We start from the raw sequence: 18,551 nt of genomic DNA, 5'->3' as shown, positions 1-18,551 counted from the left end.
TATATGTAGAATCACATGAACATTTCACATATTCAAATAAAAAGGATGGGTAGATAGACAGATAATTAAATGAGAAGGAGCAGGAAAATACTCAAAATTGAAAGTAAGCAGAAATAAATTAATCTATTTTCAAGTAAAAAATATAAATACACTGAAAGGGATTGAACGCTTACTGGAGTAACTTTTAAATTCAGAATTTTGACATATGCCCTCAAGTTAAAGACAAAAATGAACTGTAAACATTAAATTCTAGTTCATATCTTCACTTTCCACAGTGATATGGTTAGCAATTCTGAAATGACTTTGTGGCCGGGCACAATGGCTCACACCTGTAATCCCAGCACTTCGAGAAGCCAAGGTGGGCAGATCACTTGCGGTCAGGAGTTTGAGACCAGCCTGGACAACATGGTAAAACCCTGTCTCTATTAAAAATACAAAAATTAGCCAGGTGTGGTGGTGCATGCCTGTAATCCCAGTTACTTGGGAGACTGAGGCAGGAGAATCGCTTGAACCTGGGAGGTGGAGGTTGCAATGAGCCGAGATGGCACCACTGCACTCCAGCCTGGGCAACAGAGCAAGACTTCGTCTCCAAAAAATATAATAATAAAATTACTTTCTGTGTGTTCTAGGATTGAGCATTTAAGTGGCTCTACTCTGAATAAGCGGAGTCAGGTTTATAACTGTTGAAGAGTGTTATAGACATGGAAAGAAGGAAGGCTAGAATGAACCTTGTGTTGCTGGATTAGTATTGGAGGTACCAGTATGAACTCAAGGTTTTAGAATGGAAGGATGGATGGACAAATAGAACAAAGCAAGGAAGAAAGGAAGACAGATACAGATAGTAATATAGGGTGTGTATGTGTCTGTGTGTGTGTGAATACTATGTGTATTTATTAATGCCGTCCTCTGAGACAGCCTAGAAACAGTGATCCCCTCCCCCAATAAGAATGAGTACATCAGGCCGGGCGTGGTGGCTCAAGCCTGTAATCCCAGCACTTCGGGAGGCTGAGACGGGCGGATCACGAGGTCAGGAGATCAAGACCACCTTGGCTAACACGGTGAAACCCCGTCTCTACTAAAAAATACAAAAAACTAGCCGGGCGAGGTGGCGGGCGCCTGTAGTCCCAGCTACTCGGGAGCCTGAGACAGGAGAATGGCGTGAACCCGGGAGGCGGAGCTTGCAGTGAGCTGAGATCCGGCCACTGCACTCCAGCCTGGGCGACAGAGCGAGACTCCGTCTCAAAAAAAAAAAAAAAAAAAAAAAGAATGAGTACATCTAGCACCTAGATCTTAATTGAGTCCTGGTCCCCAGGGGGAGGTGGATTTCTTTATTTACTTATTTTCTCTTGCCCTAAAGGACATTAACAGGACAACTAGAAAAATAATTGAATAAAATCTATAAATTAGAAAAGAGTACTATGTCATTGTTAACTAACCGATTTAGGTAATTGTAGTCATATAAGATAATGTCATTGTTTTTAGGAAATACACTCTAAAATATTTAGAAGTAAAGGAGTATCGTGTCTACAACTTACTCTCAAATGGTTCTGAAAAAGATTTGAGAGAATGATAAAGCAAGTATGGTAAAATGTTAACATTTGAAGAATTTGGATGAAGGGCATATTGGAATTCTTATACCATCTTTGCAACTTTCCTGTAAGCATGAAATTATTTCAAAATATAAAATTATTTTAAAGAAGCCAATAAAAAATGTTAGCTCAGGAATTCTGAAGGTGGCACAGAACTGTGACTGGTTATTAGAGTTGAAACTGTATTAAACACCAGTCCAGGGCAACTGACGTCCCTTACAGAAAAGGAAATTACAACGCAGTAATCACAGTTTCGGGGGGAAGTTGCCAGACTAACACTCCTTTTACCATTACAGTTTGCTACTTTTCTATTCGAAAACCATAGAAGGAAATTCATTCAAGAAAATGTGGGAAATGCTGAAAGCTGTAAACCGGCAGATAATAGGCTAGTTTTCATTACGTTTGTGTACACACTTATATGTGCCTTTTCATAAAATTAGGATAGGATCAGCTCATGCTTTATACACTTTAATATGCTCCCGGTTTTGGAATATTATCATAAGCATTGCTCTTGCTATTAAAATTTTTTAAAGGTAGAGAGGGTCGAGTCAGTCATATTCCCCAGTGAATGACACGTTTGTGTGTGTTATATTTCTACTTACCTTCATTCCCTTCATCCCATTCTCCTCTTGTTTGTATGTGCTCCTGTAATGCACATAGCTCTGTGCAATGCATGCATCTTACACAGCTCATGCTGTTCTTAATGTTTTACTCAGCATGTTTGTAAGTTCCCTTTAGTCCATGACTTCTAACTGCTACAGATACTCAAATATTTTTAAATAGGTGAATTTTCATGACTGCATAAAACTTCATCATAGGACTGTACCATCATTTTCATCTCTTTCCCTGGTGTTGGCAAATAGATTCTTGCTGCTTTCTTCTTTCTTGCTTGCTCCTCCCAAGTCAGGAGTAAGATGGGTTTGTGTGTCTCTCTGCTGTGTGGCCATGCCAAGTCTCCTTAACATCTCTGAGCCTCAATTTTCGGCAACCCTAGGGTTGAACACAGACTTGTAACACTGATATGTGAAGGACCCAAACAGAAGGAGGAGGGATTACTGTGGACAAAGCACTTGGCGACAGCAGTCTATATTCTACAAGGCTCAGTTCCAGGAGCCCAGTTCCTAGAGTAAGGATCTCAGTTCACACTACAATCCGTAAGAGGCAGATCTGCTTTGACATATTTTGCAAATTAAAAAAAAAAAAAAAAAATAGGTGGGCAGAAAGGAGGGATCTAGGGAGCTTAGCATGTTGACCTTGGACTCATCTCCTGGGGTAGGGTGGAGGGTGCCCTTACACCTCACTAGCAATTTGATAACAGCTGGACCAACCAGGGAGCCACCACTGGAAAGATGACAGTGCAGCCTCTTAAGCCAGGAGAATCCCTGGGAACAGCACCACCACGACCACCATTTCCCCAGTGCAGAGGTAGGCACTGGCATGGGCATGGAGGTGGGAAGGTGTCTGGGCAAACATGGGCCCAGAGAAGGCTGCCAGAGGTAGCTAAGAACATGCCAGAGGTAGCTAAGGACATGCCAGAGGTAGCTAAGAACATGCCGGAGGTAGCTAACGGCATGACGGTATGCTTTTGTTTCCCCGGAACCTCCCCATCAAGGTGAAAGGGACCCAAAGAAAGGCCGGGTAGAAATCCTGTTGGGACTGCGGTGGGTGTTGTGTTCCCATAGATGCCCCACAGCAGGAGGCTCTGGGGGAAGTTGCCAGGTGACAGGCTGCAGGTGTCTGAGTTCACCTGAAGGAGCCAGCCTCGAACATCATGAGGGGTTGAGAGAACCAACATCCATTAAAGAAAATGTGGTACATATACACCATGGAATACGATGCAGCCATAAAAAGGAATGAGATCACGTCCTTTGCAGGGTCATGTATGAAGCTGAAAGTCATCATCCTTAGCTAACTAACACAGGAACAGAAAACCAAACACCGCATATTCTCAATCATAAGTGGGAGGTGAACAATGAGAACACAGGGACACAGGGAGGGGAACATCACACACCAGAGCCTGTCAGTGGTGCGAGGAGAGGGAGAGGATCAGAAAAAACAGCTAATGCATTCGGGGCTTCATACCTAGGTGACGGATAGGTGCAGCAAACCACCATAGCACACTTTTACCTGTGTAACAAACCTGCACATCCTGCACATGTATCCCAGAACTTAAAGTAAATTTTTTTTTTTTAAGAAACAACATCCAGGCTATTAGCAACGCTGTCCCACACCAGTCGGAAATGACACCACAGGGAGAGGGAACAAGGAAAAGCCAGAGGGTCTACAGTGCGAATCCTGCCCCCTCCCTGTAAAAGTTACTTAAAAGTCCAGGGCCAGGGGCCAGGAGGGAGCAAATAAAGCCTCCAGAATAACCACAAGTGGGCATGAGGCATTGCTGTGAGGTGAGGAACTTGTTCTAAACCGGGCTACGGTGATGATTGTCCAACTCTATAATTTACTAAAAATCATTGAATTATTCGCTTTTAAAATGGGTGAATTTTATGGTATGTAAATTACACCTCAATAAAGCTATTTTAAAAAAAGAAAAAATCCTTAGATGGAACATTTAATCATGAAATGTGGCCTTCATTTTAATATGCAAACCAAACCAGAAATAGCCAGAATGACTGAAGTCTCAAGAACAGGATAATTATGTTGCCTACTCTAAGCCAAAGTTAACAAAACTCCATTCTGAGGATACAGCAGTCTTTATGTTTGCACATATCTAATGTGTCCGTTTATACTTGGTGCTATACAAAGCACCTGGCACAAAGCCAGCAGCCAAGTGTTGTTTTATTAACTGCTCAGGGCAGATGGTCAGTGCCATGCTTGGAACTGGAGACCAGGTGGGCAGAATACAGTAAAGTGGGGTGGGGTTGAGGGGTTTGGAGTCAACAAGCCAAGACCAACGGGATGGCTCAGGAAGGTCTGGCAGCACTAGTCAAAAGGCTGGAGTCTGGGGCACCAGACCACATCAAACTAGTGTGCAGTGAGCTTCAGACAGACAAGGTTCCAACCTAGCTGTCACTTACTCTTTTAACTGCTGTAAGCCTCATCCTCATCTGTAAAACAGCATAAATAAGGACACCCGTTTTTGTGTCACTGTCATGCAGATTTATGGCGGTAACATGTATCAAAGATTTGGCAAGTTCTGAGTTAACTGTTGTGTCCTGTTGTTCTGTTTTTTTTGTTGTTGTTGTTTTTTTTTTTTTTTTGGAGAGATGAGGTCTCCCTGTGTTGCCCAGGCTGGTCTTGAACTCCTGGACTGAAGAGATCCTCCTGCCATAGCATCCCGAAGTACTGAGAGGACAGGTGTGAGTCATCATGCCCAGCCTGTATAATGTTCCAGAACTTACAAGCATGAGGATTGCTAATGTCTTGTGAGCATAGCTTCTCAACAGGTTTTTCCAATAGAAGTGATCATCTTTCTGTATCCTTAAAAGCAAAGAAAAAGCAGGAAGGACTTGGAAGGGGGGGGAAAAAAGGACATCCCAATTATAAAATTCAAAAAGCAAATTATTGTTACCAGTACTACAATAGAAAAACTGTCCTTTTTTCATGTATCTGTAATCATATCTAATTGTCAGCCTCGACATCACAGACACACAGGTAACTAGTGATCATGGGCGTCTTGCTATGGTGAGTCTACGTTCTTCATCCTCTCTACCTGTGAGAACAGTATTGCCAGGGTTTGGGGTCAGGGGGGCAATAAGAAAATGGTGTTTTCTACTGCATGGTTCCCATCACTGTGTATGAGCAAGGCTCTGTGTCCGTGCCACTTTGGGAAGATGGTAAGCTGCAGAGCTGGTGAACATCAGCTGCATGGTGGACAACCCTGTAGGCTGGTGATTCAAAGAAGAAGAACGGGCGGCAGACGGTCACGGACAGCAACATCCATCACCCACGCAGCCCTGCTGCTTCCTGTAAATGCCGCAGAAGAGAGAAGATGAGATATACAAACACAAAGCTGCCTTTGGATTTTACATCAAATTCTTGCTCTTTTTTATTTTACTCATTATTAGCATATTCCCGGCAGGCAGAACAAAACCATTTCTCAAATGACTCAAAAGGCATATGAAATTATTGCTTATTAGCAGGGAGGGAAGGGAGGAAGGAAGGAGGTGGAATAAAAAGGAGACACATGACAAAAGAAAACCTAACACAGGGCTGGGCGCGGTGGCTCACGCCTGTAATCCAAGCACTCTAGGAGGTGGAGGCGGGAAGATCACTTGAGGCCAGGAGTTTGCAACCAGCCTGGTCAAGATAGTGAGACCATTTCTCTACAAATAATTTAATTAATTAATTAACTAGTTAATTAATATATAAGCCAGACGTGGCGGTGCACTCCTGTAGTCCCAGCTACTTGGGAGGCTGAGGCAGGAGGATTGCTTGAGCCATGATCACGCCACTACACTCCAGCCTGGGTGACAAAGCAAAATCCCATTTCAAAAAGAAAAAAAGGGAAAAAAGAAAACTAACGCAGGGTCTACAAAGGTTCAGAGGGACGGGACCTGACTGGGTCACACTAGGCACCATGTTTCCCCTTCTTTCCTCATTTTAGCTACATTGATGATTAAAGGCTAATTGATGAAAAGGCTAAAGTGGCCTAAAACTGGATTACTGGATTAGAGTGATGATTTCCCAATTCTATGGTTTACTAAAAATCATTGAATTATACACTTAAAATGAGTGAATTTTATAGTATGTAAATTGTACCTCAATAAAGCTATTTTTAAACGGAAAAAATAAATCCTTAGATGGAAAACTTAAGCATGAAATGTGGCCTTCATTTTAACATGCAAACCAAACTAGAAATAGTCAGAATGTCTGAAGTCTCAAGAACAGGATAATGATGTTGCCACCCCAGGGACAGGACCTGCCTGTGTCATGATACACCATCTTTAGCTAAAATGCAGGTGCATTGATTAAAGGCTAATTAATGAAAACGATAGTATATGCAACATTCACTCAGAATCTCTTAGCAGCAAGTCACATGACACTAGACTTGGAGGACACAAAGAATCACTAAAACACCCATTCTTCAGGAATTTAAATTTATCTGAGAAGTCAGGAGATATATATGTACACACACACACACACACACACACACTCAAAACCAAATAACAATTGGATAGTTTACAAAACTGCTAGGGTTTGATCTACCTTGCCATTCCTCTGTTAGAAAGTTGTCCTAGAGATGAGCTTCCCATTAAGCACAAAAATGTGAGTAAAGGCTTTGTGTTGTCACACTGATTCTAATGGTAAAAGCTGGAATAACCTAAGTGCCTAACAATAAGAGAATGGTTTACATTATATGTCCATTCTGTGGAATATTGCCTCACCATTAACAAGGTTATTTATGAATCAGGTCCACTACATGCATACCGACATAGGAAGATGCCCAATGTATGCTCACAATAAAAAAGGCAAGTTATAGAATCTAGACCAGGATCTAACTGCAGTCTGTATTAGTGTGCTAGGGCTGCCATAACAAAATCACAGACTGGGTGGCTTAAGCAACAAAAATTTATTTTCTCACAATTCTGTTGGCTAGAAGGGCAAGATCAAGGTGTCAGCAGGGCTGGTATCTTTTGAGACCTCTCTTTTTGGCTTGGCATCCCACACTCTTCACTCCGTGGAGATCTGTGTCCTAATCTCCTTGTGCAAGGACTCTAGTCATATTGGATTAGAGGCCACACTAATGACCTCATGCTAACTTACACCTTATTCAAGGCCCTGTCTCCAAATTTACTCACATTCTGAGGTACTAGAGATCAGGACTTCAACATATACATTTGGGGGGAGAGACAAAATTTAATTCATTATATATTTTCTAAAAACCCTGTGTGTATAGGGAGGATTTCCATTTTTAGTCTATTATCTCCAAATTACTAGAAATTTTATAATGAGCATAAATTCATGTTATGCTAAATAAGCAAATCTTTCTAAAACTAATATGGTATCTTTACACCTGTTTGCCTAACATTTCAAATAAGATTAAAAAAAAAAATCACAAAAGCAGGGAGCCTCAAGCCTGGTCTGTAAAGGACATCTGGTACAATCATCCACAGGTCTCAGCACCGGCCTTGACGAAGGATCACAGGTCAACACTGACACCAGACCCAGAGCCAGAATCCACCAATAAAACAACCGAAAGGCAAAGAAGCGCTAGGCAACTTTCAGGGAAAAGATAGTAGAAAAGCATCTTTCTGAATTTCCCTTTTCTTATAGGAGCTGTTTTTAAAAATTAGCAAATTATCTCCTCTTTTTCAAATGGACGTTCTACAGAAAAATATAACATATGATATTGTATTAGCCCATTTTCCCACTGCTGATAAAGACATACTCGAGACTGGGTAATTTATAAAGAAAAAGAAGTTTCATGGACTCTAAGTTCCACGTGGCTGGGGAGGCCTCACAATCATGGTGGAAGGCAAAAGGCATGTCTTATATGGTGGCAGGCAAGAGAGAATGAGAGCCAAGTGAGAGGGGAAACCCCTTATAAAACCATTAGCTCTCGAGAGACTTATTCACTATCACTATAACAGTATGGGGGAAACCACTCCCATGATTCAATGATCTCCCACCAGGTCCCTCCCACAACATGTGGGAATTGTAGGAGACACAATTCAAGACAAGATTTGGGCGGGGACAAAACCAAACCACATCAGATATTGATACTAATAAAGTTTTACATTTAACAGGAGGAGGCGAAAGGGCATAGCAAATCTATTGGACACACAAGAAGAAAATCTTCTTGAAAAGAGCTATTTAGGGGCCAAGGTCCTACGTAATTCAGTTATAGAAAAACTAAAATTGAGTCATGAAGCAGTAAATAAGAGAAAAAAGTCAGATTAAGAACATGAAAATAAAGATATGAAGAACATGGGCAGAATTACAAGAAAAAAATGGACATACAGAAGACAGGCACAGATACCCATGTATCATGTTATAAAGATGGAACAAACAGAACAAGATTGACAAACAAGGGTATAGTTGAAGAGAGCTTTCAAAAAATATATAAATATGAATGGGATTAGAAAATAAAAGGGTTTCTAGTTTCTTTTTTACTAGAACACTTAAGATAGTTTCAAATATTTTTTCTTAACAATTGATAATTTTGCTAAGATAAAAAAATTTTAAAGCTTATGGTCCATATTTTAGGTGAGGCTTCTTTACACAAGTGTGACTTTTTATTGTAGGATTAAGTAAAGCCAATGTAAAGAATTGTGAAAGTATGAAGAGAAAAATGTCAATTACAATTTTTGGCCAGTGTTGGCACATTTCCTTCTAGACTTTCCTCTATGAAATATACACACCACACACACACACACACACACACATATTATGACATAAAGTGCCTACTAAATTTTGATTCCTACTTTCTTCCCCCTATATAATTCATAGTATGAAATTCTCACAATATAAAAAGCTATATAAACATTTTTTTGTGCCTCTATGATCAAGTGGATGGTGTATAATATTTAATTGGTATCTTACTTTAGTGCACTTAAATTGTTTCCAATTGATGGATTGCTATAAACAACTTCACAGTGAAGGTCTTCCTGAAAGAAATCTCAACCCACATCTCTTGAGTATTTTCTAAGGACAGATTCCTAGATGTGGAATTAGTGGGCAAACCACAGGAACTTTTTTCAACTTCTGGTGCATCTCACTTTCCTACATGAGGTGAGCTGCTGATCTGCTGAACAGGGTTAAAAACAGATTTGGGTGGCTATTTTTGACCATGTCTACCAAATGGCCAAGTTTTCTTACATTTGTGGAAGCGTTTAAAGGAATTCTAAGGCCAGGCGCGGTGGCTCATGCCTGTAATCCCACCACTTTGGGAGGCCAAGGCAGGTGGATCACCTGAGGTCAGGAGTTCAAGACCAGCTTAGCTAACATGGTGAAACCCATCTCTCCTAAAAATATAACATTAGCTGGGCATGGTGGTGGGCACCTGTAATCCCAGCTGAGGCAGGAGAATCACTTGAACCCAGGAGGTGGACGTTGTAGTGAGCTGAGATCACACCACCGCACTCCAGCCTGGGCCAGAGAGAGACACCGTCTCAGAAAAAAAAAAAAAAAAAAAAAATCTCAGAGTTCTTGCTCCAATGCTCTCAAGACATCCAAAACATTCAAACCAAGAGAGGACTGGAGTGAGGATGGCGTTAGCGCTAAGGCTGAGCAGAGAGGTATTATACAAGGCAGGCAGAGCATCTAGCAGAATAAGGGACTGTGCCCTGGCCACTCATGGAGGTCGTCGAACGGGGCACGTGACCGACAGCAGGGTTGGGAGCTTCGAGGGCAGCACATTGCTGAATTGTTACAGCTGGATATTTTATATGTGAGCACCTTCCCACACAACACCGTTCCTTTCCTACCAGGCCTGAAGCCCCATCCTTCCAGGCCCCCATTAAAGGCATTCGGACTTTCAGGTCTTCAACATCTTCCTCTTCCCAGATTCCAGACGAGGACCTTCTGAGTGGCAACAGGGCCCAGAATATGGTCATGGGGTTGACAAAGTGGCAGGGCTAGGCAGGGTGTTGGCGCTATAGGCTTTTATACATAGACATTTGAAAGTTGGGGCATCAAATTATTCGGACAATGTAGTCATAGGTTTTTCATTTCTATTTTGAGGAAAAATGTGGAATTTTGCCTTTATCACAGAACAAATCTTGCAAAGCTATGTTCTTCTGACAGCTATGATCTTTTTTCTTGGGAGTCAGGGGTGGGGAAGGCATACACACAGCCCTCCTAATGAACCCCTATTCTTTGCTGCTCTCTTACACCTTTTGTATTCTTAATATGATTATGGTCATGAAGAAAAATCAAAGAGAATGATTTACTTCTACATGTTTCATGATAAAGTACAAACCCTTTACAAAGAAATATTGATATAAGCCACATAAACAAACATTCTGGACTCCTCAATAATTTATTTCAGAACATAAAGAGGTCCTGAAACCAGAAAGTTTGAGAACTACTGCCTTAATCAACATGTGAAAAATCATACAGGCGAGAAAATCCTATGAACATATAGTATCTAAAATCTCTAAAGACTGCTCCTCCCTTATTCAACATGTGAGAGTTCACACAAGTTAAAAACCAATAACCTACAAATATAAAGAGGGGAAATCTTTAGCAAAAAGCGTCATTTAGTAACCAGTAAAGAATTAATACTAGAGAAACTCCACGAATGTGGCCAATGTGGAGAATTTTCCCCTTGTAGCTTGGAGCTTGATGAAACACGAAAGAACTCGCACTGAGAAGAACCCTACAAGGGCAGACAGTGTGGGAAAACCCACAGCTATAGCTCTTCGCTCTCTCAACATGAGAAGGAACATTCCAGAGAGAAAAACCGTAAGTGCACTAACACCGGAAAACTTTCAGCATCAAAACATTCACATGGGAGACAAACCTTGTTTCTACAAAAGTAATCCATGCAGAAAAGTCACTTTCTTATAGAATAACAAAAAACCCACACAGAACAACCTTTCTTCACAAACAAATGAGAATGAATCTAAGAAAAAAATCACCAAATGCAGGAAGTTGCTTTTGAATGAATCCCACCAAAGGCAACATAATTCAAAAGCACTAAATAAAGACACTAATGGGGAAGGGTTTGCTGAAAAGCATTTTGAAAGATCCAAACCAGAAATAGGCATGTAACATTAGAGGATACGTATGCACTATTATAATTTTGTTAACATTTCAATTCACTCAAAACTAGTTACTCAACATCTCCTCTGCGGGCCATGCATGCACCATGTTAAGGCATCTGGTAACAGAGGCAATTCTGAGACGGACAGGCCCTTGCGGACTATATGCTTGCGTGTGGACCAACTAATTAGGAAGAAAACAGAGGCAGATTTTATCAGATTGAAGATGGTATTAAATAAATCAGGCTATATATCAGTATATAACCTGTTTTATGTTATGCCATAAAAACCATTCCATGACACTATAGACCAGCCTCATTCTAAAATCATTTGCATATTTGGTGTGGCAGAAATATTAAGTTACCAATGTTTAAAAAAATAACCTGAGCAAAGTTAATGAAATTACGCACAACTGTCTAAGTTAATGCAAAACACACAGAGAAAATGCCAAATGTTTATGTAAAGATACCTTTAACTCGTTTTGTCACAGGATGACACAGAGACGAAAGTATGCTATGATAAAGTTACACACACCCACAAATACTGACTGGCAGTCAAAGATGGGATGGGTGAGGGAGATTCGTTTCCAAAACACAGCACGGTACAACTCTTCCTCCCACAATCATTGGATTAAATGTTGGCACAAAGTTTAGATATTTCTGCCACATTGTAGATTCTACCCCATTAATTTTGATGCCAAATTTTAATTCACCATCTCCATTCAAGATTTTATGCTGTATGAATATTTTGGAATTTAAAATGCTGACAGTATATCTTCTGGGCAGTCAAAATCAAAAAAGGAATGGAAAGGAGGAATTCAGAAAGGGTTAGGGAAAACTTAGAACATACAAAGGCTAGGAAACAAAGTAGATTATTAACAGAACTTCTAGAATAAAAAGTTTTCCTTTGGTTAGGGTGTTAGGTTGTTAGGCCAGGATGGAAAATTCCCCAAACTCCTTCTTCAACAAGTATTTCAGGAATGTCAATTAAAGTTTCACTTTTATGGAAAGAGTTTTTCCTAAAAAACAAAACCAAAAAAAAAAAAAAAACCCAATATATTAACAGCTTTAATATCAGAAACTTCAATTTTTATATATCTTTATTCTTCAAACTTCATGTCAAATTACAAATAAATAGTCCATACCATGTAGCTCTTTATGATTTACATGTCTTCAGGCAGAAAACAGCAACAACCAAGAATACATCAGAAATGAACTCACAGTAAATAACCAATTTTAAGTAGAGAAAGGATATACGACATTTCAGTGTGGTCCAATATGTACACTGTTTAAAAGTGGATCCCCCTGTAAAACATCACAGAGGTACATAATTCTTTTGGAAAAAAAGGAGCCCACACATCAGAGATTTCTTAAAAATTTTTCAAAGTTGTATCACAGGGACTAAAAACGGTAAAATCTTGAGTATTTTAGCAGCAAACAAATAAGTTATTACAGGTTATTATCTATTTTTAAACGTTGCTGAAAAAGTTGCAAGCTTTAGAGAACATTACAAATATCAAATCCACTAGTGAAAAGCAAAGTAGTATTTAGAAAGTAGATACTACTTCAAGGTTTGTTCTGTGTCAGCAAAACTTTTTAATGCAGTTTCTGCTAAGAAAGATGTCAGTGGAGGAGGGGTGGGAGAAAAATGGAGGTGGCCACCAGTCTTTGCTATAAGCTGCTAAACTTACTGGAACATGAAATGTTTACGAATTCTTCATACAGCTTAGCTTATTCCCAGTAAACAATAGTTCTTCAGAGCCATTCTTTTAGATCTATATCCTGTTGTCAAATATTTGTATTAGATTTAGCAATTTGAAATTCCTTAAAGTTTTCCTCCCCAAGTATCTCCTGGTTAAACCAGTGTTTCTTATGAGAGTCGTAATTGGGTGGTTTTTTTCATTGAACAATTTTTTCCTCTTGAAAGGGTAATTTTAGAGGATATTATAAGTCACTAAAGATAGTTTTGCTTACAGAGAAATTTGTTGAAAAGGGGACTCTACTTACTTAATTTCATGTTCTACTGTGGCATCTGACACCTGCCAACTGACATTTTAGGACTGAAAGGAATTATAAACTTCATATGGGAAAACAAACCAAACTAGATAAAGTTTAAGCCTGCCTCATTAGATGGTTCAATCAGTGATCAGCTACTCAAGTCACAATTATCAGTATCTCTCCTTTGAAGTATTAACACTTTTTTCCTAGATACAATCTCCTTTTTCAATCATCTGAAAGCAAACAATTATTCTAAAGACAAGGCATCAGAAACAAATTCTCTCCACCCACCAAGATTTAATTTGTAGATCACAACATCCTCATATAGAAGTTCCATTTAATATTTTTACTTCTTCTTGGCAGTTATCCCAAACATTAATATTTAATTATGAAAAGAGAAAAGCATTCAAAACATAATACAAATATACAAGAATACAAGAAAAGTTTAAAACAAAACAAACACTGTATTGTAATGTCTCCACATAGGATGCTTGTCATGTGACCAAACACACACTACATAGTCCTGGCTGCTCCAAACACTCCCCTTACTTTACACAGACCTAGGTTCATCTTTTTTTTTTTTTTCTTTTTACTGCCTTTTGATGCCTACAGTAACTGAGAATCAAGAAAATAACTAGTCTGACATGAAAAATGTGGTGCCTACGATTTAACGCCTGATTTGAGCATATCTTAATTGGTGTACTATTGCTTTTGATAATCCAGAAATAACAACAGACAAGCAGTAACATATGAAGAGACTTACTATGTATCACACAAGCAATGTTTCTGAATCACAAACAATTTCAACACTGACATCAAAACCTATAAATTAAATCTTAACTCACATGGTTATAAAGTTAAATTTTCATGTATCTTAGTGAGAATGCTATTATCAAATGCATTCTAAATTATTTCATTTTCTAGTGTAGAAAGGTTATGGTAGAAAGGATAAGGTGCTTTTTAAATAAGCTACCACTGACTCTCTCACACACATCCATACACGCATCAGTGCAAACTATGAAAAATACTAATTTTCAAATGAGATATATGATTATCTAGACTAAAAGGAGACTTTGGGATAGAATAATTTTTCATGACTAATTTGTTTATAAATATAGATAACTCGATGTACATATAGACAATGAAATATTCAAAGAATAACTTTATATACTCTTTTAAATTCTATCCTCTCTTTCAGAATTGCTTCCACTTAAGTTTGGACATTTTCTAGTTTCGACAGCTGAACAGAAGACTTCATTGAACATTCTGATAGGAAGCTACTAGAGACTAATTATCAACTGGTGCTACATGTGCTGTGTTATCTCCCTTACTATTAAACTATAACCCTCTCTTGCTATTTTGTTTCATGCATCACCAAACTTCATTTTTTCTAATAAAAAATAAATATATAAAGAAGACACTGACAGGCATATATTCACAAGATCTCAATTTCTTAAAACATAAGTACGGGTATATTTATTTCTCTCAAATGCATACAAGACAATAATTACACAGCAACAAATCTTTTGTTCAACAATGATTTGATTCACAAGCATTTGAAATTTACATAATTTCATATCAATACCCTTGTATTTTTAAATACAGTAAGTAAAAAAGCCCCCAAATAACCAATTCTTGTATTTCCTATTTACCCCTCTATACATCCAAACTTTAAAAAGTTACAAACTGAACATTATACAGAACATATAAATCATGTTTAAAAACTTGAGGTTTTAAAATCACTGCTTCCCCGATATGATTCAGAAAAATTCTCATACTGACAAGTACAGTCATAGGTGGTAAAGTAAGTTGGTGGCGGGGAAAATGAAAGAAGAGACAGACACAAGTTTTCTGTCTTAATGTTTTACTAATCCTGTCAGTTAAAAATGGTGACGTCATGAGAAGTAATAGTTTAATATGAGGAATGGAGTTTGCCTCGCAGCTTGAGACATGCATTTCAAGTATTTTCCTATTTGATCTGAGCTCACTGTAGCAAACTGATGCCAGAAGAGAGTAATTATTTTCTTCCATACATTCGCTCGATGTCTGCCTGGTAATGTGTTTTAAGCTCTTTGCGTTTCAGCTTGAAGGCATCTGTCACCAGACCAGTTTCAGGGGTCCACGGTTCAGGGCTCAAACGAATTTTTACTGGAATTTCAAACTTTTCCAGACTTGCTAAGATGATTTTAAAAAAAAGAAAATGTATTTAAGTTCTTAGCAAATGGTGTCACTTCCCCACTTTTTGAGTACCCATCAAAATGCACAACCAACAAGTGAACCATGCATGTCACTTCTAAAGAATCCACTCCTCAAAATACTAACGTAAGTAAAACAAGAAACTACTTAACAAGTCCCCACCAAGAGGAAAATGAGCTAAATAAAATATGATAGAGGGACAAAACAGAACATAATTCTATCATTGAAAACGATGGCTCATGCCTGTAATCCCAGGAACTTTGAAGGCTCAGGCAGGAAGATCGCTTGAGCCAGGAATTTGAGGCCAGCCTGGGTAACATAGCGAGACCCTGTCTTGTCTCTAAAATAAATAATTTAAAAAATTTTTTTAATAGAAATAAAAAATAGGAGCTGGGTATAGTGGCATACACTTATAATACCAGTTACTCAGGAGGCTGAGGTGGGAGGATGACTTGAGCCTAGGAGATCTGAAGATGCAGTGAGCTATGATTGTGCTACTGCACTCCAGCCTGGGCAACAGGATATCTAATAGGATATCCAATAGGGTATCCAACAGGTATCCAATAGGGTATCCAATACAGTCATGCGTCTCTTAATGACAGGGATATGTTCTGAGAAATGCATCACTTGGCAGTTTTGCCATAATGGGAACAACATAGTGTAACTTACACAAATGTCGATGGTATAGCCTACTATATACATACATGTAGGCTGCATTATATAGCCTATGGCCCCTAGGCTACAAACCTGCACAGCATGTTATTGTACTGAATACCATAGGTAATTGTAACACAGTGCTTAAGTGTTTGTGTATTTAAGCATATCTAAACATAGAAAAGGCAGTAAAAATATGATATTATAATCTTATGTGACCACTGTCATATATGCAGCATAAATGCATAATGTTAGGTTTAAAAAAAAAAAAAAAGACAAGTTCCAGCACCGGCCACATAAACTTATATGCACCTAGATGTGAGAAGGATACATACACCAAGCTATAAACTTCACGCCTCTAGAGCCCGGTATCCAGGAGAAAAGAAATGGGGAAATTCACTTTTTCCTTTACATCTATTTGTTTTCTTTGAATTTATTATACAGAGCACATTTACTTCAGAAATTAAAAATAATAATGTTTAAGACAAATTATGTCACTGAACCAGGATATTCTCTACAAGCTATGTGGAGACAGAATGCCTGCTCACTATTGTGTTCCTAACATATTGCCTAATACTCAGGAGACTCATGAGAGTGCAAATGTAGGGAGAAAGGAAGGGAAGAAAGCAAAGCATTTAAAGGAGATTAAGGGGCAGATGTAGTTCTGAAAAACCGTATGTCATCACTAGGACTGACTTATTTTTCTAAGCATTCGTTCAACAAATATTAAACACCTATTACTACATGTAAAGTGCTTTACTAGACATTCTTTTAAAAATATAAAAAATGACGAGTTTCTGCTCTCAAGTGGCATGCAATCTAACAAAGGGAAATGGGTAAACAGCTAGCCATATGACACACAAAAGAAATGTGTTAAGGAGTGATGTCAGCAAGATGACAATATAGGAAAAGACAGTCTCTCCTTCCTCCACAGAAACATGGATTTAACAATGCTATATGGGCCTATTTGTTGCCTGTGTAAGAAACTCAGAAACCAGTTAAGAGGTTCCTACACTCCAGTACAGCAGGAAACCAACCACATCAAAGGCTGATAGAAAAATGCAAGGCATTCGCTTGCCAAAGACTCTCCCCTCAGCACAATACAAAGTAATAAGGAAGAAATCCCTAACTCCTGACTTCTCCCTAGGGAAGAGGAGGAGTGGAACATACACCCAATATTCTGACTTCTGTGGTGCAAGGAACTTGCTTCTGTCTTTCCTGAATCTAAATAACAGGAATAGGGCACCAGGTTGGGAACTGTCAAGAACAAAGATTAACATGCACCAGAGGCTGCAGTATCACAGACACTAGGTAGAGTTCCGGTACCAGTACCATGGCTAACTATAGCACCAGTGAGGCCACAATATCACAGACAGACACCAGAGGGAGCTCCTGAGTAGAAACCAGCAGATCTCTTGAATTAGATTGTACCCAACAAACCCAAAAAGGACACAGCCTCAGAAAAGGCTTAGGATGGCTGGCTCTAGAACTCGTAGTAGGGCTGACTGGACAAAGTCCTCTCAATACAAAAGCAGACTGTAAGACAGAGAAAGGTAGCTGATTTTTCAAATTGCTGACATCCCAACAAAAATAAAGACACACAAAGAAATAGAAAAACACAGGCTATCAAAAGATCAAATTAAACCTCCAGAAATAAAACACAGAAAGACATGGAGATAGATGAATTACCAAATTCAAAATAACTGTCATAAGAAAGCTCAATGAATTACAAGAGAGTACAGATAGACACCTGAAAAAAAAAAAAACAAGAAAACAATGCATGAACAAAATGAAAGTATAAATGAAAGAAATTTTTTTTAAATGAAGAACCAAATAGAAATTCTGGAATTAAATACAATAAATGGATTGAAAAATTCACTAGAGGATCAACAGTGACTTGATCAGGTAGAAAAAAGAATCTATGAACTCAAAGACAGGACTTCTGAAATGAGTAAGAGGAGCAAAAATGTAAAAATGAAGAGAACCTAAGGAACGAATGGGACACCATCAAGTGGAAAATGCTCGCTATAGGGGTTCAGAAAAAGAAGAGAGAAAGGAACACAAAGCCTATTTGAGGATATCATGGCCAAAACCTTCCTATATCTGAGAAGAGAAATGGGAGTATAAATTCAAGAAGCTCAAAACACTCTACTAGGAAGAGAACTACCACCAAAACACACTTGTAATCAAGCTGTCAAAAGTCACAGAAAATCCTGAAAGCAGCAAGAGAAAAATGACTAATCACATACAAGAAAGCTCTCACTGAACTATCATTCATCAGCAGAAAGCTGGCAGATTAGAAAGTAGTAGTATTCAAAATACTGAAAGAAAAAAAAATTGCCAAACAAGAACACTGTAACCTAAACCTGTCCTTCAAAAATAAAGGAAAAATTAAGACTCCTTGATAAACAACAGTAGAGGGAGTTTATCACCACTAGACCTGCCCTACAAAA

General features: G+C 38.8%; 1 protein-coding gene across 2 annotated transcripts in view; it reads right to left on the bottom strand.

The window, feature by feature from the left end:
- Positions 1 to 12,332: 12,332 nt before the first annotated feature.
- Positions 12,333 to 18,551, bottom strand: part of ACSL3 (acyl-CoA synthetase long-chain family member 3) — an 80,366-nt gene continuing 74,147 nt past the window's right edge. For both annotated transcript variants that reach the window (XM_011996054.1, XM_011996062.1), the window contains one exon: positions 12,333 to 15,423. In XM_011996054.1, coding sequence (XP_011851444.1) covers positions 15,266 to 15,423 — 158 coding nt within the window. In that variant the 3' untranslated portion in view covers positions 12,333 to 15,265. The remainder of the gene's footprint in view (positions 15,424 to 18,551) is intronic.

Source organism: Mandrillus leucophaeus, unplaced genomic scaffold, assembly GCF_000951045.1.
Source record: "Mandrillus leucophaeus isolate KB7577 unplaced genomic scaffold, Mleu.le_1.0 Scaffold1135, whole genome shotgun sequence".
Classification (NCBI taxonomy): Eukaryota; Metazoa; Chordata; class Mammalia; order Primates; family Cercopithecidae; genus Mandrillus; species Mandrillus leucophaeus.
This window is presented reverse-complemented; position numbering and strand designations above follow the sequence as displayed.